The 27457-nt window shown below is 40.6% G+C and overlaps 1 protein-coding gene across 1 annotated transcript in view; it reads left to right on the forward strand.

The window, feature by feature from the left end:
* The first annotated feature begins 385 nt into the window (after positions 1 to 385).
* Positions 386 to 27457, forward strand: part of si:ch211-106h4.4 (MAM and LDL-receptor class A domain-containing protein 2) — a 29784-nt gene continuing 2712 nt past the window's right edge. Inside the window, exons 1-43 of the mRNA XM_034555401.1 lie at positions 386 to 413; positions 598 to 726; positions 902 to 1030; positions 1196 to 1295; positions 1441 to 1609; positions 2674 to 2890; positions 3421 to 3552; positions 3661 to 3785; positions 4532 to 4769; positions 4976 to 5238; positions 5858 to 5948; positions 6095 to 6235; positions 7007 to 7138; positions 7510 to 7643; positions 7744 to 7921; positions 9279 to 9433; positions 9518 to 9613; positions 9744 to 9834; positions 9927 to 10046; positions 10648 to 10753; positions 10838 to 10985; positions 11129 to 11348; positions 12056 to 12179; positions 12640 to 12769; positions 12865 to 12943; positions 13025 to 13180; positions 16742 to 16867; positions 17048 to 17263; positions 17348 to 17467; positions 17785 to 17946; positions 20397 to 20485; positions 21013 to 21180; positions 21353 to 21476; positions 22110 to 22232; positions 22413 to 22512; positions 22718 to 22877; positions 23665 to 23779; positions 23891 to 24034; positions 24125 to 24312; positions 24658 to 24823; positions 25276 to 25494; positions 26110 to 26288; positions 26874 to 27111. Coding sequence (XP_034411292.1) covers positions 386 to 413; positions 598 to 726; positions 902 to 1030; positions 1196 to 1295; positions 1441 to 1609; positions 2674 to 2890; positions 3421 to 3552; positions 3661 to 3785; positions 4532 to 4769; positions 4976 to 5238; positions 5858 to 5948; positions 6095 to 6235; positions 7007 to 7138; positions 7510 to 7643; positions 7744 to 7921; positions 9279 to 9433; positions 9518 to 9613; positions 9744 to 9834; positions 9927 to 10046; positions 10648 to 10753; positions 10838 to 10985; positions 11129 to 11348; positions 12056 to 12179; positions 12640 to 12769; positions 12865 to 12943; positions 13025 to 13180; positions 16742 to 16867; positions 17048 to 17263; positions 17348 to 17467; positions 17785 to 17946; positions 20397 to 20485; positions 21013 to 21180; positions 21353 to 21476; positions 22110 to 22232; positions 22413 to 22512; positions 22718 to 22877; positions 23665 to 23779; positions 23891 to 24034; positions 24125 to 24312; positions 24658 to 24823; positions 25276 to 25494; positions 26110 to 26288; positions 26874 to 27111 — 6268 coding nt within the window. The remainder of the gene's footprint in view (positions 414 to 597; positions 727 to 901; positions 1031 to 1195; positions 1296 to 1440; positions 1610 to 2673; positions 2891 to 3420; positions 3553 to 3660; positions 3786 to 4531; positions 4770 to 4975; positions 5239 to 5857; positions 5949 to 6094; positions 6236 to 7006; positions 7139 to 7509; positions 7644 to 7743; positions 7922 to 9278; positions 9434 to 9517; positions 9614 to 9743; positions 9835 to 9926; positions 10047 to 10647; positions 10754 to 10837; positions 10986 to 11128; positions 11349 to 12055; positions 12180 to 12639; positions 12770 to 12864; positions 12944 to 13024; positions 13181 to 16741; positions 16868 to 17047; positions 17264 to 17347; positions 17468 to 17784; positions 17947 to 20396; positions 20486 to 21012; positions 21181 to 21352; positions 21477 to 22109; positions 22233 to 22412; positions 22513 to 22717; positions 22878 to 23664; positions 23780 to 23890; positions 24035 to 24124; positions 24313 to 24657; positions 24824 to 25275; positions 25495 to 26109; positions 26289 to 26873; positions 27112 to 27457) is intronic.

Consider the following 27457-nt stretch of genomic DNA (forward strand, 5'->3'; position numbering starts at 1 on the left):
TACAATAGCTTGTCGTGGCTAAATTCAAATGAAAATATATTTCCCCTTCTGTAAAAATCTGTATCTTTACTATCATCTGGAATACCTACATTAACATTAGTGTTTGTTAAATATGTCACTGCTTTACTAGTAACAGTAACAGCCGTGAGATATGCAATGAGGATCATAAAGACAAGCAATCGAAATGTAATGCAGTTCACCGAGAACACTCTGGACTTTTACCGATAAGGAATCACAGCCTCAGCTCAATTGTTGTAATAAAAGTTGCTCTCCAATAATTCAGTCACAGACTCTTAATCAGAGGGTTAGCTGGGGTATAGGTCATGCTTTAAGGATCTTTACCTTTTCTTGGGATTTTCTTGCCATGTGCCATGTTTCGCCAGACATGAAGCAATTATTTGTTCTGCTGTCAGGTAAGGGTCTTCATAGCTCAATACTATCTTAAAGGTAGTGCACATTATTAATGTGAATGCTGGTTGAATACGGAGTGTAAAGATTAGGGAGAAGTTACAACTTGTTCCAGCTCAAAAGTGTTTGTGCATTTCCCCCTCAAATGTCTTTCTTGTTATCTCTTTTGTAACAAACATCTCTTCACAGTGTTGTTGGTCCTTGTGTCTTCTCGTCCTGATGTGTTGCTCAACTGCACATCTGGAGAAGGTCTCACTGCCGGACTCGTCTGTGATTTTAAGACGGACTGTGAAGATGGCTCAGACGAGGAGTTTTGTGGTACGGTGACAGGCAAATGTTTTGAAATCAAGTCTAATTTAACTTTTTCTAACTAAATGTCACCAAAGGACATCAGACTGTTATTTCAAATGTAGAATTTGAGATCTGTTTATTTCACAAAATCTGTGACTACGTTCTGATTAAATGTGTACCCGGTGGCTCTCTTCTTGTTAAGGGTCATGTTTCTTTGAGGATCACTCCTGTGGTTGGAAAGACATCAGTGGTGTCTCCTACCGCTGGAGTCGGCAGATGGCAAACATCACCTCAATACCTGGACTGGACCATACGATGGGAAGTCCATTTGGTAAACATTAACCTTCTGCCTTGTTTAATTTGTGTAATTACCTTGTTAATAAATAACTTTAAAAGGGATCAGGTCACGTTTCCAAGCTGTGCAAAAAAAATTTTTTATTGGATTACAAGATCAAGCCTTTGATGATAATCTTGTGTATTTGTCTGCTGGATACAGGACATGTCATGTATATAGATGGCAAACAAGGCGGTTTTCTCTCTACGGCTAATTTGGAGTATTCTGTTGACCACCTGGCAGCTCTGGGATGCCAGATGAGGTACTAAAAACAATACATTTTATTCAAGCTATGTATTTATGTTACAAATATATAATTACTTAATTAACAATGCATGTAAATTATTTCAATAGAATTTGTCTTGAATTTGCCATATATTTCTGATTTGACTGTCAATGTTTTTCAGCTTCTGGTACCATATTTACAATAATTCATCATCCTCATCAGCACCAACCTTTAAGGTAAAATTGATCAGAGGCAGCACTGAGGAAAAGTTGCTACAGCTTTTTAAAATTAACACAGACGGTTGGGAGAATGCCACAGTTTTCATTGGAAATCGTCCGGGAGGATACAAGGTAAGGTTTAGGTTGTTCACGGACATAATCAGATCCAACTATTGTCCATAAATCTGCTTAGAAATCATAGAAAAATGACACCTCTTACAACTGCAGAACTTACCTGAGAATCATCGGGTTTAAGTTTTCTTCAGCATCAAAATCGTTGTCTTTACATTCATTGGTTTATGGCAGCATTCAATTTCATATTTACATTTCCGGTGCATTATGAGAACTTTAGTTTTCAAAACTTAGAGCACAATTAGAGGAAACGTTTAGGTTTGACTTTTTAAACAGCTTTACTCTTTGCTTATTATCAGTTAATACTAGCTTGAATTGGGTTAAGCTTTATTGTACCTCTACATTTATTGTATCTTTATCTGCTCTGTTTCCTGTCACAACTGATTTCACTAAGGGGGATCAATAAAGCACCTTAGATTGAATTATTTTACTTGGTACATTTTCCTGAATAGTTTTGTGTTGCCATACAGAGCAAGTACTCAGAAATGGGATGGTTAGTAGAGGTACTCAGAAATGGGATGGTTAGTAGAGGTACTCAGAAATGGGATGGTTAGTAGAGGTACTCAGAAATGGGATGGTTAGTAGAGGTACTCAGAAATGGGATGGTTAGTAGAGGTACTCAGAAATGGGATGGTTAGTAGAGGTACTCAGAAATGGGATGGTTAGTAGAGGTACTCAAAAATGGGATGGTTAGTAGAGGTACTCAGAAATGGGATGGTTAGTAGAGGTACTCAGAAATGGGATGGTTAGTAGAGGTACTCAGAAATGGGATGGTTAGTAGAGGTACTCAGAAATGGGATGGTTAGTAGAGGTACTCAAAAATGGGATGGTTAGTAGGTTCCAAGGCAAAATGAAGCTGCCATATACGGAAAGTATGCTGGGGGATTTGTACTTGAAGTGTGCTTAAAGGCAACAGTGCACATATATACAATAAACATGAAGTGGACAACGCTGAGTGATCAGTAGAGGCTCATTATTTCACCGGGAATGAAAATAAAATCCTAAATGATTTTGAATATTGATTTTCAGAATAAATGGAGAGTAAAATACTTCTCTTTCTACAGCTGCGGTTTTCGTTCAGCCCTCAATATTTGGAGGCCAACGACGTTATGTTGGATGATGTCAGGTTTGACCACTGCAGAGAGGGCGATTTCCCTGTAGGATCAGATCAACTCTCATGTGATTTTGAAAAGGACACGTGTTCCTGGTACGACGACTACACTGCCAGCCTTTTGTGGAAAACAAGCAATGAAATATTTAGTGAAGACTCAACTCCGAAGGGTGAGTATCCAACAGGCCGTAAACAAGAATTTAGTTTTCTCAATTACTTTGTAGCATCTCAACTATGCACATTTTAGTGTAATGCACAACGTAAGCTCAATATCAATTGAAGAATGATTACGTCATTACATCATTTTTGTTTTTATAATGTGCATTAGTGGCACTTTCAGTATTTCATTATTGTAGCAGTGAAACGGGAGCCTTTGTGGCCCAAACAGGTCGAGTTAGGTCCATACCAGTAGCCGGCATGCATGCCCTTCAACTGGTAATCCAGCCTTCTGAATAACTCAGCAGCACTTACATGTTGTGATTCACCCGCACCCGCATGTGCTGTTTATCGTTTATTTTCCTTTATTGGATCCCTTTTGCTTCTGCTTCTGCTAAATCTCCTTAATAGATGTCAAAATAGAATATGAATTAATTCATGAGAGCAAAGGTCAAAATTAGGTCCAACAGTGTAAGCACATTTTGATTCTCTAGTGTTTGATGATTTGGAAAGAAATACATGACTTTTCTTTTTTCCTCCACAGGCTACTACATGCTTGTAACTGCAAACTACAACCTGGATATCTCATCAACAGCCAGACTCATCAGCTCCCCTCGACCTGCAGATCAAGTCATATGTGTGAGCTTCTTGTACCACATATTCGGCACCAGCATTGGTAGGTGCCTCACTGTCCATAACTACACTTGCAAACACCTTTAGATGTTTCCCTGTAATACACATGCATCCCTCGAATGCTCTGTTAATGTTTTTTAATTCTTATCAGGTTCACTGAAGTTTATTGCAAAGCGTTCTGGTGAAGCGGAGACGGTTGTGTGGATGAGAAGTGGCACCCAGGGATACAAATGGAGATTTGCAGATCTTACCTTCACCAGTGACAAACCAATACAGGTATTCCTATTACTCTATTTTCCTGTTTATTCTTCTGCCGATGTATAACAGAGAAGTGTTTTATAGGACAATTTAGAATATGTGTATCCATAGAGCCAAAGAGTTTTACTAAACCTTCCTCCAAGCGAAATACTGAACATCCATCAAATAAGATCAACAATGCATTTCCATATAATTTCAACAATATTCACTGTCATTTTTTAAAACATATATATAGACACATTGAACTTGGAATATGTAAAACAAATATAATATGTACCATGATCAAATCAATAAAATAAGTGCCTCTTTTAGATAAAGAGCAAACAGAGTCACTTGTTTTTCTACTTCCTTTCCTAGTGAGAGAAACGTGGATGTGACTGCCCAGCCAGTAATTGTTCTCTTGGCTTGAGTTAGTATCAGTCTCATGCACATGTGTTCAATGTATTGTAAAAAAACAAAGTTATTCATGACACTTGGTCCGGGTCTGCCATTTGATGCGTGTTTTCTTAGAAGACTTCAAAGATAGCCAAGAATGTAAGCACACATGCATTAATGTTCCTACTCAAACACAAGTCTCTCATTTCTGTTTCTTCCTCACTGTTTCTAACAATTAAGTGTTTTTCTATTCTGATTGAAGTCTCATAACAGGTTAGCGTCAGTGCGCTTGCATTAGATATGGTTTTGGCTTCCTAAATAATCTGTTTCATGACAAAAATCGTTGTTGTCTTGAACCCACTCTTAAATGAATGTGTGTCGTTCTCCAGTTCATTATAGAAGCTGTGGTGGGTGGTAAGGAGGGCAGCATAGCCATTGATGACGTCATGGTGTCCAGCAGTGAGAATGGCTCTTGCCCGGCTGAGAGAGAGTGCACCTTCCAGGGTTCCCTCTGTGGTCTGCTGCCCCAATCGTCTGCAGACTTCAGCTGGAGCCGGATTACGGGGACGTCCCGACCAGCCAACTCTTCAGGCCCAGCCACAGATCACACTCTGGGGACAGATGGAGGTATACAACCCCTAGAGATAGACTCCACTGGCCAATGTGTTTTCGAAATGTAGCAATATTTGAGGATGATGCACAAATTATGCAATAAATGCTAAATGAGTTATCGTGGATATCTTTGTGTGTTTTTATGCTATATAAAAAACAACTTGTCAACAAACTTACATCAAATACAAATCAGCATGTTCACAACTCCGCCTTCTATGTAGGTTATTACCTGAGTGCCCAGTTGTGGAGTCACCCTGTGGGGTCCAGAGGCGCGGTGATGACTGCGGTGATGGAGCCCACTGCTGCTGATGGAGAATGCCTAATGTTCTGGTACTACATGGAGGGAAGTGAAGTGGGGGAACTTAGCGTTTACCTTCAAACCCTCGACGGCAAAGGTGTCCTGCTCTGGACCAGAAGTGGAGATCAGGGGAAGCACTGGAGGCACGGAAGAGTGACACTGTTTAGTCCCAGTGCTCCGTATCAGGTATCTGGTAGTGATTAGATAATGATTGGTAATTACATTATTACCCAATCAGTGCACATTTTTTTTTTTTAAACATCTTAAAACTCACATGCTTTAGCTTGTGGTTGATTTGTTCACCCTATGCACATGTTTTATACATTTGGTTGTCTGTCTCTATACTTTATTCCTTCTTTATGTGCTGCTTTGAATAAAACAACATGAATCAAGTTAACTTACTGAAAGGACATTTCAAGTTAAAACATAAATGCACACAAATATGGATTTTATTTTCCAATTAATTGTATGCAGTGATATGCAACACTGTAGATGTTGATGCAATCAAATCCAATTAAAGTGTAATTTCACAGTATAATACTGTGGCAGCAATGAAGCACAAAGAGGACATTTGGTACTAAAAAGATAATAATGCTGGAAAGTAACATTGAAATCACTTTAGAAAGGAATCTCTACTTGTAACGGGAAATGAGTATTGTTTTAAGATTAATTTAAGTATGTGTGGGTTGTGACATTCAGCTCAGCTTTGTCAGACTCTTCGTAGTTTGAGAGAAGTATGAATGTAAAAGAGAAATGGAAATACAGTATAAGTCGTAGTGGTATAAATTGTCATTCTGAGTGACAGGTGATCTTTGAGGCGGTGGTTGGGGATGGACTGAGGAGAGATATCGCCATTGACGACCTCACTGTCCTGAATGGCGCCTGTCCCCCGACCGGTTAGTGACCGCTGTGAACTTCAAACTGTAAAGTTGAAAAAGAAAAGTGGAGGAGAAAGTACAACTAGTGTAAATGTGTTTGGAATGGGCTTTCTCATTGCATGTTTGGTTGCATACTTTATTTGAATCTGTGTTGCTCCTTGCAGGATTTTGCGACTTTGAAATGGACTTCTGTGGTTGGGTGAACAATCCTCCAGCAAAGTCCGGAGTGGACTGGGACTGGCTCTCAGGGCACAGCAAGGTTAAGCTTATTCCAGAAAGTGACCACACCACAAATTCTGTTTTGGGTAAGTCGCCACACACATTCGTTAACTACCTGCATCCCAGTGAGTGTGGCACTCAGCAGTCCACAAAGCAGGGATCTTGTGCCTGAGACGGAGGGTAACTTAAATGACTTTAATTTATAGGAAAGGTTCGCAATGCTTCAAGTCTGTCTGAGGAACAATATGAGCACTGAGACAGTTTGTGTTTGCTGTGATGGTCCCTCCTGATCATACTGGCTATGAAGAGATCACTTCCTAATGAGATGGGGGGACAATATCTACAGTCCTTCTGTACATGAGGCTTCAGCAGTAAATCTCCAAAGTTACAGTCTTATTGGTATAAAACTCCCTCTTTGTATTTTCACACTTAAGATACTGCAACTTTGGAAGGTACCAACTTCGTTACCTCAGACTGTTACGAGCTCATATTGACTTCAGCTAAACCTTTTAATAAATGTTTTCACCAGACTGTAGATTCTGTCGCTCATCTCTTACAAAAGAAGTGATCTCATATTGAATAGTATAAACAGGAGGAATGATTGTATCTCGCAAAAAAAAAAAAATGTTTTAATGTTTATGTAGGATCACATCCGTGTTTAAAAGCTTTAAATACTTTAAATTGATTGGCCAGCTGGGAAGTGGGGTCCGCAAGTGATTAAGATGCTTCTCGCACTTAACCCCAAGCATAATGTGAATCTGACATTATGCAAACTATTTGCACTTGCAGGACACTTTTGTAAAATGGTTCTCCTGGATAATTCGTGTTTGTGTTTTTATTTTTTTTTCGCTCTACAGGCCACTTTGCCTTCTTCACGTCCTTGAAGTCTAGTGGAGAAGAAATTGCGCAACTGGAGAGTGAGACTATGGAGGCAGTAGAGCGAGCTTGCCTGGAGATCTGGCACCAGGCCGACGGGTACCTCATCGATAGTAAGCAGTCTTTTCTACTACCTCAGAAAGCATTGATTCAGACATTTGAATGTCACCGTTGTTAGAAAGTTGTTTAGATTTTTAGTCAATGTTTTTTACATCTATTTTTACATACATTGTAAAGTTGTTTTGAGTGGTTGGTAATTTACTGCAAATCCTGTTAAAACTGCAGCCAAATGTAACCCAGACACAAAAATGTACTACATACTACACATACGCATGCAGAAGGGCCTACGAATACAACGATGCAAATAAGAGCATGAGGATGTATCACTGAGAGTTTTCGTCTGATTGAATCATCAAGAAGATTAAACATTCCTGTCAATAACCACAACTTTTGGTCCTTTGATTATGAATGTTGGTATTTCCAGAGCCCTCATATGTTACACTGACAGTGTTTGTGAATGAGACTACTGGACTGCGTCCTGTTTGGACTACAAATGGATTTATGAATGACACGTGGATTCAGGACAGGGTGGACTACAATTCATCAGGGCCTCACCAGGCAAGGCAAATATTATAATTTCATGAAAAACTCGGACAAAGTTTCTTGCGGAAAAAAAAAGAAATCTGTGCGAATTTCTCAACACCAAATTTCATCACAGATCATATTACAAGCCCATTGTACCGAGTTAATGCATGGAATCTTTGCGCTGGACGACGTCCACATCATCAGGGGCCGGTTCTGCGATGACATTATTCCAACCACCACTCCAGCCCCTCCCACCACGACCCCCACTGCTCCTGCCTCCAACATGGACTGCACTTTTGAACAAGGTGTCCGTAAATCGTTTCTTATCGCTGTATCATAAAGTGTCAATGTCACGTCAATGGTCAACATTTGTAGGCATCACAGCCTAAGTGACTCAGTAATGGAATAGACATAGACACATTTGCTAAAGTGGCCTAATCTAGACGTAATACTATATATGTCAATGTGAACTGTATCTCTTCTTTTCGTGTATGCAATCTTTTTATTTGCATATCTTTAAGTAAATATTCATATTGTCTCTATATCCTGTTACTTTTGTTACAAATAAAGTATTTTAACATTTAAAATGATATTTTGTAAGTAGGTCTATGCAGTTGGGTCCAGGAAGTCAGTGACGATTTGAACTGGACTCTCAGTAGTGGACTTCAAGTGGACCAGCCATGGGATGGACCTCAGGATGATCATAATGTTGGAAACAATCAAGGTATTAAATATCAGCAATAACATGAAAACCAACACAATTGATTATCACTGGAAATGTACTGAGAATAGAAGCGTGGTAATGAACATGACGTGAAAATATATGAAGCCCAGGAGGAGCTGTAAAGAACATCTGTGCGACCATTGAACTGTATGTTTGTGTCAACGTAGCACTTCAGTCCACATAGTTACTTTACACATAGTAATAATGTCCCAATAATGAATAACTTTCAGTCATTTTTTAAAGAAAAATGTAGAAAAGGTTTGCTGATTCCACCTCGAACATGATTATTTGTTTATTGCTTTATTCTGTTGTATCTAATTATGATATATATAAAACTTTACAATATCTTGATATTTTGGACAGTTTTTTGGCACTGCAAGCAATTTCAAGACTTTTTGTTCCAAGAAAATGTGCAAAATCAGTAGGCAACGGGACAAGATGTTGTGGTTTCCGTGTGTAGTCTGTTTGTAGTCTTAGTAGTATATAGTATATTATATTATATTATTTTCTATTATTAAAAAAATGTGCGTGTAAACTGGCTACTGGCTAAGTAATCTGGTTATAGATGTTGTCTCTAAACTCCAAGTCCATTCTGTTGCTAATCAAACTGTAAATAATTGCCCGGTGCATGGAAGAGGAGGTCTTTGCCCGGATATCCACTACACCGGATCCACTACATGGGAATCCCAAAAATATTGTCCTCTGCCCCAAAAAGCTAAATTGTCGTCAAAACAATAGCTGAGGAGTTCTTAGATTGGTTGCAGCCTGATACATTATTTCATTGTTATTGCTAAATGTCAGTAGGTGTGCATTTGATAACTAATGCGTTAAATGGCAGCACTGCTTTGTCAAAGATTAAAAGAGCTCAGATCTCGTGCCACGCTCTATTTAGTTATCTGCCTCACAGTGTGGCACTCTTCTCTCTGCTTTCTTTGTCCACCAAGGTGTTTTCTTACTGTTGAGTGGATCTGGGTCTAAGGATGGGGAGAGAGCAGCCATCTCTGTTCCTCTCATCAGTCTAACGTCACAGATCTGTGTTGGATTCTGGTACTACATGCTCGGGCCTTCTGTGTCCACCCTGGACCTGCTGGTAAAGACAGTAAGTATGCGAGTTAGTACGACTGCAAACCTTCTGCTGCAGAGGTCTTTACTTTTGAGCTGTAATGACTTGATTTTGCTTTAGAAATCCTCTGAACTGTTAGTCTGGACTCGCCGGGGGACTCACAATCCAGAGTGGATTAACGCACAAGTAACCATCAACATGAACAACACCATACGGGTAAGAATAAACTCAATCACATATTCATCAAGACAGAATACAGAACAGAAGCAGTTTTACAGAAACACAACCAACCTTTTATTAAATAAAGAAAACAAATGTTTTTGTTTTAAATGCTGTGTGTCCACAGCTGATGTTCACTGGCCATAGAAACACCAACAGTCAAGGATTCATTGCCATTGATGACATTCAAGTGAAGGAGGGGGCCTGCAGTCATCAGTGTATGTAAACACAGACCACCTTTGCTTTATGTTCACAGGAAGTCAAACATACAGAGATTGTTAAGATTTTGCCCTTTTCCACACCATTGTAGATACGTGTGGGTTCGATTCCAGCTGGTGTGACTTTCAGAACGGTGTCAATCACAAGGGTCGCTGGGGTCGCAAGAGAGGCACAAAATATCAGGTGGATCACACCTATGGAACTGAAAATGGTGAGTAGAAAACCTTTGTGGTAGTAACCAAGTTCATGCTGAGAATACATGATCGAAAGAGCAGAGTGATCATGATCTCACCACAACTGTATGAAGGTTATAATCTAAAATGAATCAATAGTACATCAGAAGTTATGTGTTAAAGCTGTTTGCAACCTCGGAATAGTGACTCCAATATAACTCTGAGGGGTTGCAGGATGGTTGCAGGTGATCCTCTAACTATTCATATCGCACCGCCATCAGTGTGTTCTTTTATTTGGTTCATGACCAAATACCTGCAAAAATAATGACAGTTCCATCAGCTTTGTGTTGATTGCATTTAGCAAAATGGTACTATGATAACATGCTCAACTAAGATGTTGAACACAGAAAACATTAGTCCTGCTCAACATCACCATGTTAGTAGGCCCTATTGTCACTCTGAGCATGTTAGCATTCTGACATTAGCATTTAGCTCCCAGCATTGCTGGGCATTAATACACATAAGCAGCCAGCAGCTGTTTGGTCATTTGACACATTTTTCTTGTAACTTGCCTTTATAGTTCCTTTGTAGCTATTTGATGTTTGGCTTGAAACATCTCTATTTCTCTCTTCACTGTAGGTTTCTACATGACTTTGATGACATCATCTAACCCGATACAGCCAGAAGTAGCTGAGCTGCTAACACCAGTGTTCACCTCAGCTCTAGAGATATGTGTGCGCTTCTGGTGAGTCCAGTCGTGCCATCACACACATGTATGCACTGCTGTCTGCTGCGCATTGTACTCTGTGCTTCTACTGTACTTGTTCAGGTACTGGATCCCTGCAGGGTCTGGCATCCTTGGCGTGCATGTGCTGTGGAGCGGGGAGGTGGGTGATGCACTTTGGGAACGATCTGGAGCGCCCTCTTCAAACTGGGAGTTAGCAGAGGTCACTGTGTCCTCCCCTGGAAACTTCCACGTAAGACGTTTTTTTAAATTAACCCTTTTCTCACACTCTTGGCCAATCAAACTTTCTCATTCACAGTGAGTCACTAAACTGCATAACTGTATTAATTAATTCCCGTTAGTATGCTTCCTAAAACAGTGAATGTTCCTCGCCAGGTTGTATTTAAGGCAGCCCATGTGCCAGGCACCAACTCCACAGTGAAATTAGATGATATTTCTGTGAGGGAGGGGGCCTGCAGTCCTCCAGGCAGCTGTGACTTTGAGGCTGGACAGTGTACTTGGGTCAACATCCCCAAAGAAGATGGACATGACTGGGTGCTGGCTAGTGGAGGCTTCCAGGGTCCACCGACAGACCACACAACTCAGACCCCAGAGGGTACGTTCTTTTATATACCTCAATATGATAAGATAAACATGGACACGCAGCTGTTGTAGAAGACCCATCTCTAAACAGAGATTTCTGTAATAGAGGAACATATTCCCAGTATAATATATTTCTCATACCCTGTGAAATTACTTTTCAATATCTATATATTTATACACAACCAAAATATCAGGAGTAAATGTAGTGAATATGTTGGTAACTCTGGTTTAATAATTGAATATCCAGTTAGCTAAATAATTAGCTCAACAACTGGCAATGTTGCAATCTATGATGAATATGAACCACTACAGCTGCTGTTTAGCCGGCACAGTCTGTGACTTATTAACTTCTCGTTTTATCTCTGGCGTATGTCCTGTTGCTGACATTACCTCCCCCTTGCCTAACAAACAATGTCCTTGTCTGTTCTCCCAAAGAAACTGTGAAGGCTTCAAAATCATAAAAAAATGATCATCTTTCTCAAACTAACAAGGATCCTGCTGCAATCAGAATTTGAGGAGTTCAAACTGCCAAAATAAGCAGCATAGAAGTTACAGCTGATAGTTTGACCTTAAAATAAAGAAGTCCTTTATGAGACAAGTGTGCATTTAGCGTTCACATTTAAATGCCTGACCAATAACGATGTAATAATTCAGTATTGAAAAGTCTTTTTGCACTATTCTTGTGCTATTTTATATATTTGTTCACATCTTTGAATTCAGGTTGGTTCTTGTTGAGCTCATCACAGCACCTGAACCACAGCAACGGAGCGCAGGTTTTGTCAGAATGGATCCAGATGAGAGACATCACCTCTTGTATCACCTTATGGTACCATATGGACGTCAGGTCAGCAAAAGAAAATTACAAACCACCACCATGTTCACGCCATACAGTATTTGACAATGCAGAGGATGCACATCATCCTGTTTAGTTTCCTCATTCACTTCCTCCGAAAGTGTGCACAAGAGTCATTTAAACATGAATCACCTGCCTCAAGACCACTAATATTATGTGGCAGAGCTCACTCTTCACACAGATCTGTGTGAGTTGGATCAAAAAAGGCAGAATATCAGTTTTGAACACAAAAAAAGACTTTTAACCAATCAACAACCTGAAAATAGGATCATGTAGAATATGAAAAGTCAAATTAGCCCAAATGAAACAAGTAGTAACATATTAGCCCCTTTATAATACTGATAGATGTATTTGTAAAGATACTAAAGAAACACCTTTTGGTTAAACTAACTTGACAGAAGATGTTTTCACATATCAAACAAAAACATAACATTTGTCTGTTATTTGTCAGTAAGTCTGGCACGTTGAAGGTATTGATGCGTTCAGGGCCATTGGAAGAAGATCTGGTGTTCAACAGTACCAGCAGTGGTCGCGGCTGGACCAGGTTCTCTAAGTCTGTAGAGAGGATCAAACCTTTCCAGGTAATCCAGAAGAGGCTTAGTGGTAAAACTAAATAAGAAGAAGATAAAGAATGAATATGTTATCAATGACATTGACGCATTCCCTTAACGACCAGCTGCTGATCAAAGCAGAGACTAACAACTTTGGATTTATTGCCATCGATGACATCAGTGTCAGACCAGGCCCTTGTCAAGGTAATGATATTGCCTTCATTTCTATAGCTAATGACTGAAGTAGGTTTAATGATGTTTAACACTTTTCTTTTTTTCTTAAAGTAAATGAAACAAATTCGGTATTTGTGGGTTGCACATTTGAAAATGGAACATGTGGCTGGGAGGACATCAGTTCTGGCCAGTGTCAGTGGATGAGAAGAAGGAATGCCACTGGGAACACTGGACCCTCTGTGGACAACACAGTGAGCACTGAACTTGGTATGGTCACACACACCAAGACCTCTTTTTCTGCTTTAATTCATCTGCTTCTGGACTGCTTTACAGCTACTCAGAGCACACTGACATGTTGTCCTAGACTCTAGAGATTCAAATCATACAATCATAGATTAAACAATTACCCTTGATGGATAACAGATGAAGGGTCATTCATTCATCAAGGGTAATCCCCCCCCCCCCATAAAATATATATGTTGGGTATTATAATCAAACGTTTTTTAGAGGTGAAAGAAACTGAATGCGCAAATATGCTGAACAAGCTGAAACCATTTCCCCTTTTACATTATGTATGGTAGCGATGCTGGCTGTAGTGTTCACATCCTTGTTTTGTTCTGGTTTGGATTCCTTTAATGTAATACCTATGCTAAACATTAGATCTAAAACTCTGTAATATTTTTACTGAATTATGCTGAACTGTGAACTGTCATCACACCTAAAATATGTGTTGCACAAACATATGTCCCTACACCCTAAAATATGTGACCAATGGTAACTTAATACAATTATGGCAACAAAGTGACAATTAATATAATTAATAAAAAGTATTAAATGGATTAATTAAATATAAACAAATAAATTATGTAAATTATAATAAAGGCAACAGTTAAAATGTGTTAGATTGAGTCGATCGCCAAATTATGAGTTATATAGACCAAAAATATTTAGTAAATACAAATCAATTTCACAAGGAAAATGATTTATGTTTACTTAAAATATCATCAGAAGTAATTTACATGTATTGAATATTTCAGTGAAATTGTTTTACATTTACTGAATATTTGGGTGAAATGTATTTACATTTACTGAATATTTGGGTGAAATTGATCTACATTTACTGAATGACATTACATAAATGATATTAAATCTATTCAATAATATTACTTGTCACTTTGTTGCCATAATTTTTCTATGTCTAAATTACTCAATACTATGCCATCTTCGTGCCACAGTAAACTTAACTTAAGCCAACAGATACATACAAAGTACAGCAGGTAAACATTTATTTGTGCAAATTTGTTACATTTATATAAAATTCTTCATGTGCAAACTTCTCTATAAAAACACACAATAAGCAATTCCGGCTTACAGTTAAAACACTACACGAACAGCTGCTTGTGCATCAAATAACATGGCACAACTACACTTCTCACTGGGATCCTTAAAAAAATAATAAACTCAAGCATTGAACGAGTTGAACTTAACACAGGTGAGTTTTGAACAGTGACATTATAAATTGTTCCACAAGGGTCCATTCTATTAGGTTAACAGTTTGTTCTTGAGGCTGTTTACTTTCGGGACAGCTTTGAACAGTCCAGCTCCAGTAGGAGTTTCTGAAAGACCTCGAAAGTATATCGGAGCTCCTTGGGATAGGCAAGGTTGACTGCATACACCAACCCAACCAGCATGCAGCAAGCCCTCGGAATGTTATCCAGAGCAGTCACAACTTTTAGTCCCTCTAAAATGATACTGACATTGTCTGAACCCTCCACCGTATAGATTTTTATCTTTTGCGTGTTATGGTCCTGCGCCACACTGTCTTCATCAGCATCCTAAAATAGCAAGAAGATTGTGTATTACGGACTGTACAGCCAAAAGATAAGGTCCTAATTGAACATCTACCAAATTGCTTCCAACCCCTTAGAAACAAGAACACCTGTAGCTGTCGTAACTGTTGCACATAATACACACCATTTACATAAGTGTTTGAGATGTTTTGCAAAAGTGTTTCGTTAAAAAGTGTATAATCATTTCACCAACAAATTTCAATGACCAAAGAAATGATCTGTGATGAGTCACATTTGTAAATATCTGTACTTTTTTTTTTTTTAATCGAGCACGTGTATTGATAAATATCGTATTTTGAACTAACAGGCTGGTCATATGAATGAATTGGAATTATTTTCAATGAAACTGTCAAAACCCAGTAGCTTCTGCCACAAATTACTGGGATAAAAAAAAGGTATGATTGTATTTTGTGATTTGACCATCCCAATACATAAAAGGTAGAAGAGATGAGAAATAATCACTTTCTTTATATTTCAACATGTACTTCAACTTACATCATATTCTTTTAAGAGTTGATCCGTGGATTCCCCAAGGTACACCATCAAACACCGAATGACGGTATCTCTGGTTGCGTGGATGCTCCGGTTGCTTGGATCCTAAAATGACAAAAAATAAACATGAGTAACGATCACACGCAACACATGAAACATTAACACTACACAAATATTAAAAGTTTACATGTGCCTGTCCACATACAGTATGATTAACATCTGAGGATTACAGACTTACCAACATTGGCACTCAGGTACCAGACAACATTTTAAGAGTTATATTGTGAGAATAAGCAGATGAAGTATAACAACTATAGCATTGTAACATAAGATTTATATGCTGTAGTTGCAAACAGTCCGCAACGTGCTCTAAATTACTGACCTCAAAACAGCATTCACATAGGCAGTTTGGTGTAACATCAACTATCAGCACGAGCAGAGACCACTCATTGAAACTACACATGGCGATCTGAATCTCCTGCTGCGGCCTCTCAGTACCATGAAGGAGACGTGACTGCGTGACTACTAACGACGGTGAACTTGGGATAGTCAGAGCGTGCACAAAATACAGTAACAGCCTGGAGCTGAATATCACGTCAGCTTAAAAAAAGAAGAAGGGAAATAGCAGTCTTTGTTCATTTATTTCACTAACTATTCTCCAGAAATGTACCTTACCATTAAAGCTGCATGGTCTAACCCGACTGCTTTTAACAGTTAGGTTAACATTACTTGACAAAACAAAATGCAGTGATATTAATATAATTCGTGTGCCTCATTACTAACCTTTGTGAGCAATGTCTGTTCCTGCATTAACCTTAATGCGCTCTCTTCGCTAGCTAGCTAGGTTAGCTTGTTGCAGCGGTGGAAACCACCAAACTCGGTCTGAGCTGGTATCTCAAAAAAGCATAATATATACGGGATAATGAGGAAAGTCATTAAATGGTGGCATTGAATTGACAACTTGTTCAGTCCTTTAGCGGCGTAAAGACAATGTAGACCAACTTTTTTTTAAAATCACTGTGCATGTGGCGCAGAATGCGTTAGGCGGAAGTGGAAGTTGATTAAAAACAAGGACCTCCAAATGAGTGAAATTCATCAATTTCCTGCATCTTTGACTTTACTGATGAAATATAATTTACTCAGTGATTCACAGCTGATTTTATTCATTCACAAGTAAAATGTAATTAATAATTAAACAACATTTCTTAAACTCAGCTCAATGTAATTAAAAACCGTACATAGTCATTTGTATTATGTAAAAGTGACTATTATTTATTTGGGAGATATTAATTCATTCAAATCTACAGTGTATTCTGCCTAAATCCAGGGATCATGGTGCCTTCCTGACAAAAATAGATGTTGTCCCCCAGAGCAAGAACAGAATAAACACATTGTATCACTTCCTGCATGGCATACTAAGTGTAATTAAAACTGAAAATGCAGGAGGTTTATTATGTTTAAGATGCTTATTCTTTGGTTGTTGCAGGTTGGTACATGTCTGTGGAGCCTGACCGAGGAGATAAAGTGAGTCCTGCTGCTGTGCAGAGTCCCACCATGAAACAGGCCAGCGCCACCTGCACACTACACTTCTACTACAACATGGAGGGAGAGGGTATGTTTTATATATGCAAGTTTTTTTTGTGCAGAAATTATTATCACATGTTCTTACTCTTCTTATGTGAATATGATACAATACATTTTAAAGCACCCTAAAGGAAATTTGTCTTGGACTCGAATGCTGCACACATGCAACAGAGTCTACATGCAGTCTTTAATCTGCACATTGTTACAGACAAAGAGATGCTGAATGTGCTGCTGAAGGAGGGCTCCAGGACCACTGCACTGTGGTGGCTGTCTGGTAACCATGGAGATGCGTGGCATCACGGTGAGGTAAGGGTTGGTCGAATTCCACAGGAATTCACCATCCTGTTTGAAGCCAGCAGGACCTTCAGCAGGCCTGGACACGTTGCCATCGACGACATTGGTTTCATCAACTGCACACTGCCCGGTAGGCAACCTGTTCTACCTGCACGCAGCCGGCGCCTGCTTTTTTCAAGCTGTTTCACTAAAGGTCTTTTGGTTTCCTTCTCAGAGCCCCAACCATCGTGTCCAGATAATATGTTTGTGTGCAACAACAGTGTGTGTGTGCAGCACAACCAAGTGTGTGACTTCAGTGATGACTGTGGGGACTGGTCTGATGAGAGCAACTGTGGTGAGATATCACTCATGTGTGAGAAATACAAATTTGTGAGAAATACTGAATGCATCGGTACGCTGAATTGGTACAGGCGCTCCCTGTGTGCTTCCCCTTGTCCTAAACATTGTTTCATAATTTATGTTAAAGGTTTAAATGTTAAAATGGTATGCATTGTACTTTATCTCCATATTAGACTTCTTGTAAGTTTTATTCTAACAATGGGTTATTAATTATCAATTAACTGTGAAAACAATCATCAGATTAATCGATGTTAACGGTTAGTTGCAGCTCTACACATTCACAGGTTGTTTGTTGTTCCCTTTGTCCTGCAGAGCAACAAGCTGTTGCTGAGCGATGCAGCTTTGAACAAGGCCTTTGTTTCTGGGAGCAAAGCGATGTGGACACAGCTGTAGTTGCGTGGACGCGTCACAGAGGACAGGAGGCTTGGCCCAGACACGGGCCGTCCAGGGATCACACCCACAACTCTGATGCAGGTATTAGACTCTCTGAGCTGCTTGGCATTGAGATAATCCTCATGGTTCTTTAATGGCCTTTTATGTATTTATTTCCTTTTGTAATCAGTAATACTTCTTGAGTTTCACATTATATTGTCTAATTTCATTATACAGGTTTTGAGATTTGAGATTTATTTGTTTACACAATAAAACAAAGCAACAGAAACACAACAACAAAAGATAAAAAAGCAAGTTGTAAAGGTGAGATTTAAAAAACGGTGAGATTTTAAATTAAAAAGTCATGGATAATTGGAGGAATCTCACCCCAGTAAACATTATTACATTACATGTCATTTAGCTGACGCTTTTATCCAAAGCGACTTACAATAAGTGCATTAAACCATGAGTCCAAACTCAGAACAACAAGAATCAAGCAAGTACAATTTCTTCAATAACGTTAAACTACAGAGTACTATCCGTACGTGCCATTTAAGTGCTACTAAAGTGCTAAACAACAAAGTGCTATCGGTAAGGGACATTTAAGTGTTACCAGAGTGCTACTACGGCTCTACCTTCCCTATTCAAGGTATAGTCGAAAAAGATGTGTTTTTAGTTTGCGACGGAAGATGTAGAGACTTTCTGCTGTCCTGATGTCAATGGGGAGCTCGTTCCACCAATGAGGAGCCAGCACAGCAAACAGTCGTGATTTTGTTGAGTGTTTAGCTCGAAGTGAAGGAACTACAAGCCGATTGGCAGAAGCAGAGTGAAGTGAACGGGCTGGGGTGTACGGTTTGACCATGTCTAGGATGTAGACCGGACCCGATCTGTTCGCAGCACGGTACGCAAGTACCAATGTTTTGAAGCGGATGCGGGCGGCCACCGGTAACCAGTGAAGGTCGCGGAGGAGCGGAGTAGTGTGGGTAAATTTCGGCAGGTTGAAGACCAGTCGAGCAGCTGCATTCTGGATGAGCTGTAGAGGTCGAATGACATTAGCAGGTAGACCTGCCAGGAGGGAGTTGCAATAGTCTAGCCGTGAGATGACCAGAGCCTGGACCAGGACCTGTGCCGCCTTCTGAGTGAGAAGAGGTCGTATTCTCCTGATGTTGTACAGCATGTACCTACAGGAGCGTGTTATTGCGGTAATATTGGCAGTCAGGGAGAGTTGACTGTCGAGCGTCACACCGAGGTTCCTGGCAGTCGGAGTCGGAGCCAACACTGAGTTGTTGAAGTTAATAGTTAGGTCGTGGGTGGGAGAGCCTTTTCCTGGAAGGAGGAGAAGTTCAGTCTTGTCCGGGTTAATTTTCAGGTGGTGAGCGGACATCCACTGAGAGATGTCAGTCAGACAGGCAGAGATTTGTGCTGCTACCTGTGTTTCAGATTGGGGAAACGAGAGGATCAGTTGAGTGTCGTCAGCATAGCTGTGGTAGGTGAAGCCATGCGAGCGAATGACAGAGCCGAGAGAGTTGGTGTACAGAGAGAAGAGAAGAGGACCAAGGACTGAACCCTGAGGGACCCCAGTAGTCGGAGGACAAGGCTCAGACACAGATCCTCTCCAGGTTACCCGGTAAGAGTGGTCGGTGAGGTAGGATGAGAAGAGTGAGAGCGCGGTGCCTGAGATACCCAGGTCCTGGAGGGAGGACATGAGGATCTGGTGGTTCACTGTGTCAAAGGCAGCGGAAGGGTCTAGAAGGATAAGGACAGAGGAGAGAGAGGCTGCTCTAGCAGTGTGAAGCTGCTCAGAGACAGCAAGGAGGGCAGTCTCTGTTGAGTGGCCTGTCTTGAATCCAGACTGGTGGGAGTCTAGAAGGTTGTTACTGTGAAGAAAGGAGGAGACTTGGTTAAAGATAGCTCGCTCTAGAGTTTTGGAAAGGAAGGGGAGGAGAGAGACAGGTCTGTAGTTATTGACTTCAGATGGGTCGAGAGTGGGTTTCTTCAGGAGAGGGTTGACTCTTGCCTCCTTCAGAGAGTTAGGGAAACAGACGGTTGAGAGGGAGGTGTTAATAAGATGGGTGAGAAAGAGAAGAAGGTCCGGAGCAATAGACTGGAGAATGTGAGATGGGATGGGGTCAAGGGGGCAGGTGGTTGGGCGGGCCCAGGGGGGTCAAGGAGGTTGGAAAAGATTGAGAAGAGCTTTTTAGGGTTAGATAAAGAGGATTCGATTATCATTATAAGCAAATACAAATATAATCGATACAAGTATTTAAAATATAAAATAAAGTAAGCAACATAAATCAAGCACAAACATAAAATAATGTAGTCGGTGTGTGAGCGTTTGCAAATGTGTTTGTGTGTGTGTGTGTGTGTGTGTGTGTGTGTGTGTGTGTGTGTGTGTGTGCGTGCGTGCGTGCGTGCGTGCGTGTGTGTGCGTGCGTGTGCGTGTGTGTGCGTATGTGTGTGTGTGTGTGTGCATGTGTGTGTGTGTGTGTGCCTGAGCCTATATCTGAAAATCTGTGAGCAATTTGGATCTAACTGCTCCAGACCTGTTCCAGGTCACTATGTCGTCCCCGGAGATCTGACTGAGAACGGCCAGACATCAGACACCCTCTCCAACACTTTACTAGCCAGCTCCAACTGCACTGTGAGTACAAACGCATGCTTTTGAAGAAGTAATGCAGTTACAAGCCTAAGCATGCCGACAGGTCGTGTTGACCATGTTCACTGCCTCAGCGTGTCAGCGAACACGCGCATGCTACACTTTGCTAATTAGCGCAGAAGTACAGATGAAGCTAATAAGTTTACCAGATATTTGGTCACAAACCAAAGTATTGGATTTTAAAAAATTAGACCGGACGATAGTGCTAAATCAGCTGTAAAGTGATTACAGCTATGTTTCAATCTCTGTATTTTCTGCTTTACTTATCTGGCACAGCACAAATATAAACCTCTGAAGTATTTTACAGTCAGACCTTGCGGCTGCTTTGTGTGTATAGCTCTTATTATCTGCTGCTTATCTCTGTTCTGCAGTACATTAAAGGATGGTCACAGTGCAAAGGACTGTACTTTGTGTAGATAAAAGCACGTGATTCATTCTTGTTTTTAAAGCACACCACGGCCTTCTTTTCCATACATCCCTTTACCATGATGACTCTTATTGTGTCCGCGCAGGTGAGATTCTTCTACTTCAGCCTGGATGATGCTCCAGCCACACTGACGGCCTGGTCCAGGACGCTGCAGACTGGCAGTGAGGACGCTCTGTTATGGCTCAGGGGAAACTCACACAGCTACGACTGGCAGAGGGCAGAGGTCACGCTCTCCTCCTCAGTCAATAGCAAGGTCAGTGAGGAGGCAGCTGAGCACTTCAGTCAACCAGGGCCTCATTTGTGAAAATGTTATCAGATTTGTTGACTCGATACTGATTCGAATTTGGTGGTCAAAGTTCAGTGTGGCCTCTTAAAACACGTTGTTGGCCATAACTTAGATATGTTACGGTTTATCTCCTTCTCAGATAGTCTTCAGATATGAGAGAGGTGACGGTCTCAGAGGGCTGGTCGCGCTGGACGACATCTCTTTCTCAAGGGAGTGTCTATTTGACCCTGAGAACAACAAACTGCCTGAGGAGGATGGCTGTGGTGAGCTGCGGGTTCACCGACTGACCAATGCTTTTACCCTTCTGTCTTACATTAACGAATACTTGTTGTCCTCGGGTTGATTCATTACAAGGCTACTAGATTTAAACTTGGGTGGTAACTCGGTCTCATTCTTTTAAGTGGGGAGAACAAGATAAATTAAGCATGTGGGTCATGTGCTGAAAGCTTCCTGCCAGATACAATGCGTAGTGAGAAAATGATTAGGAAGATCAACAAGTAGTTTTATTTCATTTCAGTGCACTTTTTGACCTTTTATATGTTCAAATATCAGATATCCTGATTAGCTGTAAGTTCCACTTTTGCTCAATAAACATTAGTATTTATAAAGGATGTGCAAGTTGTGATGACAGTTTTGTTTTTGTTTTTTTAAAGATAAGAGAAATGATTACCATTCCAGGAAAAAATGGATCATGTTGTTTACTCACAGAGAGTACTACAACCACAAGACCAAGTTTTATTTCAAGTTCAAACTTATGTCATATGAGCAACAGAGTTATCTTTTTCTCTCTCACACAGAATGTCAGAAGAATGTGTGACAAACATGTGATTAACGAACGGATTCACCTCCCTTTTTTTCCCCAGCAGATTTACTCATGCCTTGTCTCAAACTTTCAGGTCGGTGCACATTTGAGAGTGACCAGTGCCAATGGACGGACACCAGTGATGGACAGAGCAAGTGGCAGAGACAGAAAGCCAGTAACAACACCGAGCCTCCCACGGATCACACTACAGAGACTGGTGACTTTAGGGGCTTATTGACTTCTTTCATAGTTTATTGATTTTAATGGACCCACAGGACAAGAATTCAAAGGATAACATGTGAGATGACGTGACCCTGAAATAATCATAATTCCACTCCACTCCCTACATGTTTAGGAGACATCTCTTTTGATTCAGGATGTTTTCCCCTGTTCTCAGGCTACTACATGAGAGTGAATTTCAGTCAGGGGTCCACTCAGACTGAAGCTCGCCTCCAGAGTCCCCCACTCCCCCCTTCATCCCCCTACTGCCAGCTTCTGTAAGCGATAACCACGTCATTGATGGCCACGTTTTCTCGCATTATCATCTCCAATGTCTCTAAAATATTTGTTTGGATTGAGGGTTGAATATTTAAAGTATGAATTGCTCAACGCTCCGCACCGCCCTCTTCTTTCTACCACGCCATTATCTTCCCGATCCAACGCTCTCCCCTTCTTCCTTCCTTCCTTCTTTCCTAAACACAGGTTTCACTTCCACATCACTGCAGAGAGTTCTGGGTCACTCCGAGTGCTTATGCAGCAAGCTGAGGGGAGTGAAGCAATCCTGTGGTCACGTAGTCACAACACTGTCTCCCATTGGCCCTCAGAGCATCTGCCTGTGGGCCGGCACCAGCAGCCATATAAGGTGTGGGGGCTCGAGTATCCACCAAACAGTTGAACAGTTATGTTTTAATCCTCGTGAAAGGGGCATACAATATTATATATGCGATTGACATATTAAATAAAAACAAACTCCAAAATGAGTACAGGAGCATTATGAATGAAGAAGCTTACATGCAGAGCACAAGGGTTCACGGCTTGATGACGATGAAAATAATGTGAATCACCACGTCGCAATCCTATTCAATACTTATGGAGATGGTTGACCTTGTTGTGGCCCAACGCCTCACTGAGACATAATCTGTATATTCACAATGAATGGAGATCTAATACTATATTAATATTAACAATAGGTTTTGGAAATCATCAAATATTATTGTTTCTATGTATCATAATCCATCATGCAGTGTATCTGAATGTGATAAAAACCCTATTATGTGCAATCCTGTTATTAAGTTTGTAATGATAGGTATTTCATGACTAAATAAGATTGGAAATACTGTATATCCAAATGTACACTACTTTTAATATATTACTTTCACAGCCTGGCTCATATGGCCGAGGGAGACACGTCATTTTCAAAGGTTAAACAAAGTAATTTATTAATAGAAAATAGGTAACGAGAATGAATACATTGTGATTATCAGTAGTTGAGGGTGAGGATAGTGTGTACATGTTGGAAATTGGGTTACATTTATATGTTCATGCGCAGGGCTTTTGAGGTGCAGTAAGTGTAACAAAATGAAATGTTTCCTTTCTGGTGGAGCACACTAATCTTTCAAAAGCATGAATGTAATCATTTCTAATATCAGGTTTGGTTCAGCGGCATGAATGAAGGGATTCAGACGGACCCGACTTCTGGAGGTCCCAATGTTGCCGTGGATGATGTTTCTTTTATAAACTGTGAAAAGTCCTACCAACCACCAGGTAAGTAAGGTCCCCATCAACATGACATGTACATTTATTGTACGCGAGTAGTGGTATAACTTTATTAGCAGGAAAAGCTGGCGACTCTGTAAGCTATGTTTCCCTCCTCAGCTCTGTCTGCCTGTGGCTGCTCTTTTGAAGATGGTCTGTGTGTCTGGGTTCAGGGGGCTGAAGATGAGCTGGACTGGCTCAGCAGGTCTGGTCCCACTGAAACCCCCAACACCGGGCCTGCAGGAGACCACACTACCGGCAAAGGTCACTTTTATTCCACACTACCTTTCGACAAGTAGTGTCCTAAAACATTATTCAAATGTATTTATTATTTTTGATTCCGTTGTTTCACAGGTAAATACATTTACATAAAAAGTTCCAGACCAAGCGTGAAGGGAAATATGGCCCAGCTGAAGTCTTTGCTGCTGCCACCTGCTGGTGAACAAGGATACTGTTTCACATTTTGGTACCACGTGTTCGGAGCTACTGCCGGTTCCTTGAGGATGCTTCTACAAACAGCTGATCCCTTAATGAAAACATTGGTAAAAAGATCCATGAAATTAGTAGTTTTCTCAGTTTATTGTATGTTTCAACAAGCAGAGAGATGACAGAAGTCAGAAAAGGACACTTTTTGTTCTCTATGGACACCTCACTTCCCTTTACTACAATGGCAGGAAAACTGCCGATTGAGAAATATTTGTGACTGCTCCCCTTGGCTTTTCTGTTATTATACTTTTCACGTAGTTGTGAAATGCTGATTGCAAAATAGCGTTAATGCATTGTATAGTGAGTGCAAGCTGCACAGTTTCAGCGTATACCACGATGTTGCAAACACCTCCTCACATCCTCATTGTGACGAGTGAATCAGCCTCCTGTCTTTCCTGTAGGTGTGGCAAAAATCAGGAAACCAAGGGGATGAGTGGCTGCTGGTGCAGAGCCATGTGACCTTGCAGAAAGTCCACCAAGTGATTCTGGAGGCTACCGTGGGGGGAGAAGCAGGAGACCTAGCCATCGATGACATCTCCTTCATCAGTGGACCATGTCCTAACTCTGGTAATAAAAAAAACTGAAGAAAGTCCCAGAAAAACAAACATTTTGGTTAAATTTAGACTGTAATTCTCGAGTCTGTTCTTCATTTTAAAATTATTAATTATGGAAAAGGTTGAGTCATGGCACATATTCAAGAGCCAGTGTTTCTCCCCAGTGAGTCACATCGACTCAACAATATCTTCCTCCTTTACTGGCCCTCATAGACTTGCACCCTTAGAAGAAAAAACTGATGTTAGAGGGGGAAAATGTTGCCCGTCTCCCTCCTCATTTATGTAGTTATTGTATATTGTGTATATTTTTTTTCCCTGTCAGTAACTTCCTGTTAAGCCCTTATTTAACGTCACACTCTGACTGACTCCCATACACAGTGTTTTAGCAATAAACGTTGAGTTACCATTTATTCTTTGCTAAATGTATGCATACTTTCAATGCTTTCCAAAAACATTACCCTGTAGATATGTGTGATTTCGAGGAGGGAAGCTGTGACTGGCAGCAGCAGACCACCGATGACTTTGACTGGGTCAGACAGTCGGGCTCCACCATCAACCCCAACACTGGCCCGGACAGCGACCACACCACCAACACACCCAGAGGCCATTACTACTACCTGTCCTCCTCCGCTGCCGACCGCGCGGGACAGACAGCTAAAATGTCTTCACCACTGTACCCTGCAGGTGAGACAGTCACCTTTGTCTGTGTGTGTGTGTGTGTGTGTGTGTGTGTGTGTGTGTGTGTGCGTGTGTGATAAAAAATTGCTGTGGCTCTGACATCATATGATTATTATTACTCATAGATTAATTTCAAAGAAGCATTTCCTACTATTTTATATCAGGCTGCAACTAAAGATTATTAAATTATAGATTAATATGCTGGGAATTTTTTAGGAAATATTAAGAAATCTGTGTTTTCTGTTTAAGACCAGAAAAATCTGCAAACCATGAATAACGACCTCAGACGATGAATCGGTTCTGAACATTTTTTTTTAATTGTTTAATTAATTGGTGAATCATTTCATCTCCAATTGCACATAAAGTATACTGTTCATCTTCATGTTTTAGAAGCACTGCACATGTTTTGTATGATACTAGTATCTTCAGCTGTTTTACTTTTGGAGTAAAGTATAAAGCAACATCTAATGGAAATACTTGAGTAAAAAACAAGTAGCGCTAGATAAAAACACAAATATCTGGACATTTAAGCAGTCTGAAGTGTACAGGGGTAAAAAGCTTGTGTGTAAAACAGTGATATTTTATTCCTATGATCTGGTTTTCCTTCTTCTGGCCCTTCAGGCAAAGGAGCGTGTGTGCAGCTATGGTACCACATGTATGGCAAAGGAATGGGGCTGCTCAACGTTTACCAGCAGACTGAAGAAGGGACGCAAGCTCTGATTTTCTCTCAGACAGGAGACCAGGGTCGGCTGTGGAGGTTCGCGCAGGCGTCACTTTTGCCCCGAGTTCAGCCTTACAGGGTGAGTCCCACGAATATGCCCAAGACAGTCAGGTAGTAATACATGTTGGGGGAAAGGGATACACATGGACAATGGGGGAGAGTAAATAGGTGTATTCACTCAAGTACTCAAGTGATTTCCATTTTGATGCCACTTTTTACATTAACTACATTATATTTCGGAGGAAAGCTTCCACTTGATAATTTTGCCTGATAATAATCAGAATAATCTAACTTTTTCTTGTAAAAAGTTGAGTTTGTATTTACATTAAAGTAAAGTATCTACTTGTTCCACCACTGTATATGGAGGTAAATCTAAATATCATGCTTTTTCCATGTTGGTTAAGCAAGGCCTTTTATAGAAACCTAAAGTTTAAATCTCTTTTGAGGTTGAGGTCACCCAAAGTAAAAATGAATGAGTAAATCTCACTAAATCAGTATAATCCACAGATGGGACCATTTTCTTTGGGGATATATTTGCAGTACTAAGTAAATTGATATCTCTAAACCTCTGGACATAATACTAGAACGTGATCTGACCTCTATAACACTCCATTTACACTGTATATTGATATTTATTTATTTAGGTCATCGCTTTGTGTTTCAGATTGTTGTGGAAGGTGTGAAGGCCGGCCCCACCCAGGAGGGAGACATGGCGTTTGATGATGTCCGGCTGACAGACACTCAATGTCCTCCTCCTGGACATTGTGACTTTGAGAGCAACTCGTGCAGCTGGAGCAACCTGGGAGGAGGAGTTGACCAGGGGGACTGGCTCCGTGGTAGAGGAGCCTCCCCAAACCCCAGCACGGGGCCCTGTGTTGACCACACCACCAACTCCACACGTGGTAATGATACGTAATACGTACACAGTAATCTGCGATTCCACGTTCATACCGAGTGGATGTTTATTTAATCTGATTTATGGAAATTTACAGAAACGTCATGCCATTGATTGTACAGCATATCTGTATTTTCCTCAAGCTTAAGTAGAAACGTAATGAAGAGTTCCCCAGCAGCCTTATTAAAGTATAGATGTGTATTATGGGGGTTATTATATGCTCACAGGAAATGGCAAATCAAGACTTTAGAGGGACTAAGGGGGATTAAGTTCTGTTCATATGGCACTTAAAATGCATGCAGTAAAAAACCTTCACACGCAAACCACAGACATAAAGCAGAGACACAGACATA

This window comes from Cyclopterus lumpus, chromosome 17 (assembly GCF_009769545.1).
Source record: "Cyclopterus lumpus isolate fCycLum1 chromosome 17, fCycLum1.pri, whole genome shotgun sequence".
NCBI classification, from domain to species: Eukaryota; Metazoa; Chordata; class Actinopteri; order Perciformes; family Cyclopteridae; genus Cyclopterus; species Cyclopterus lumpus.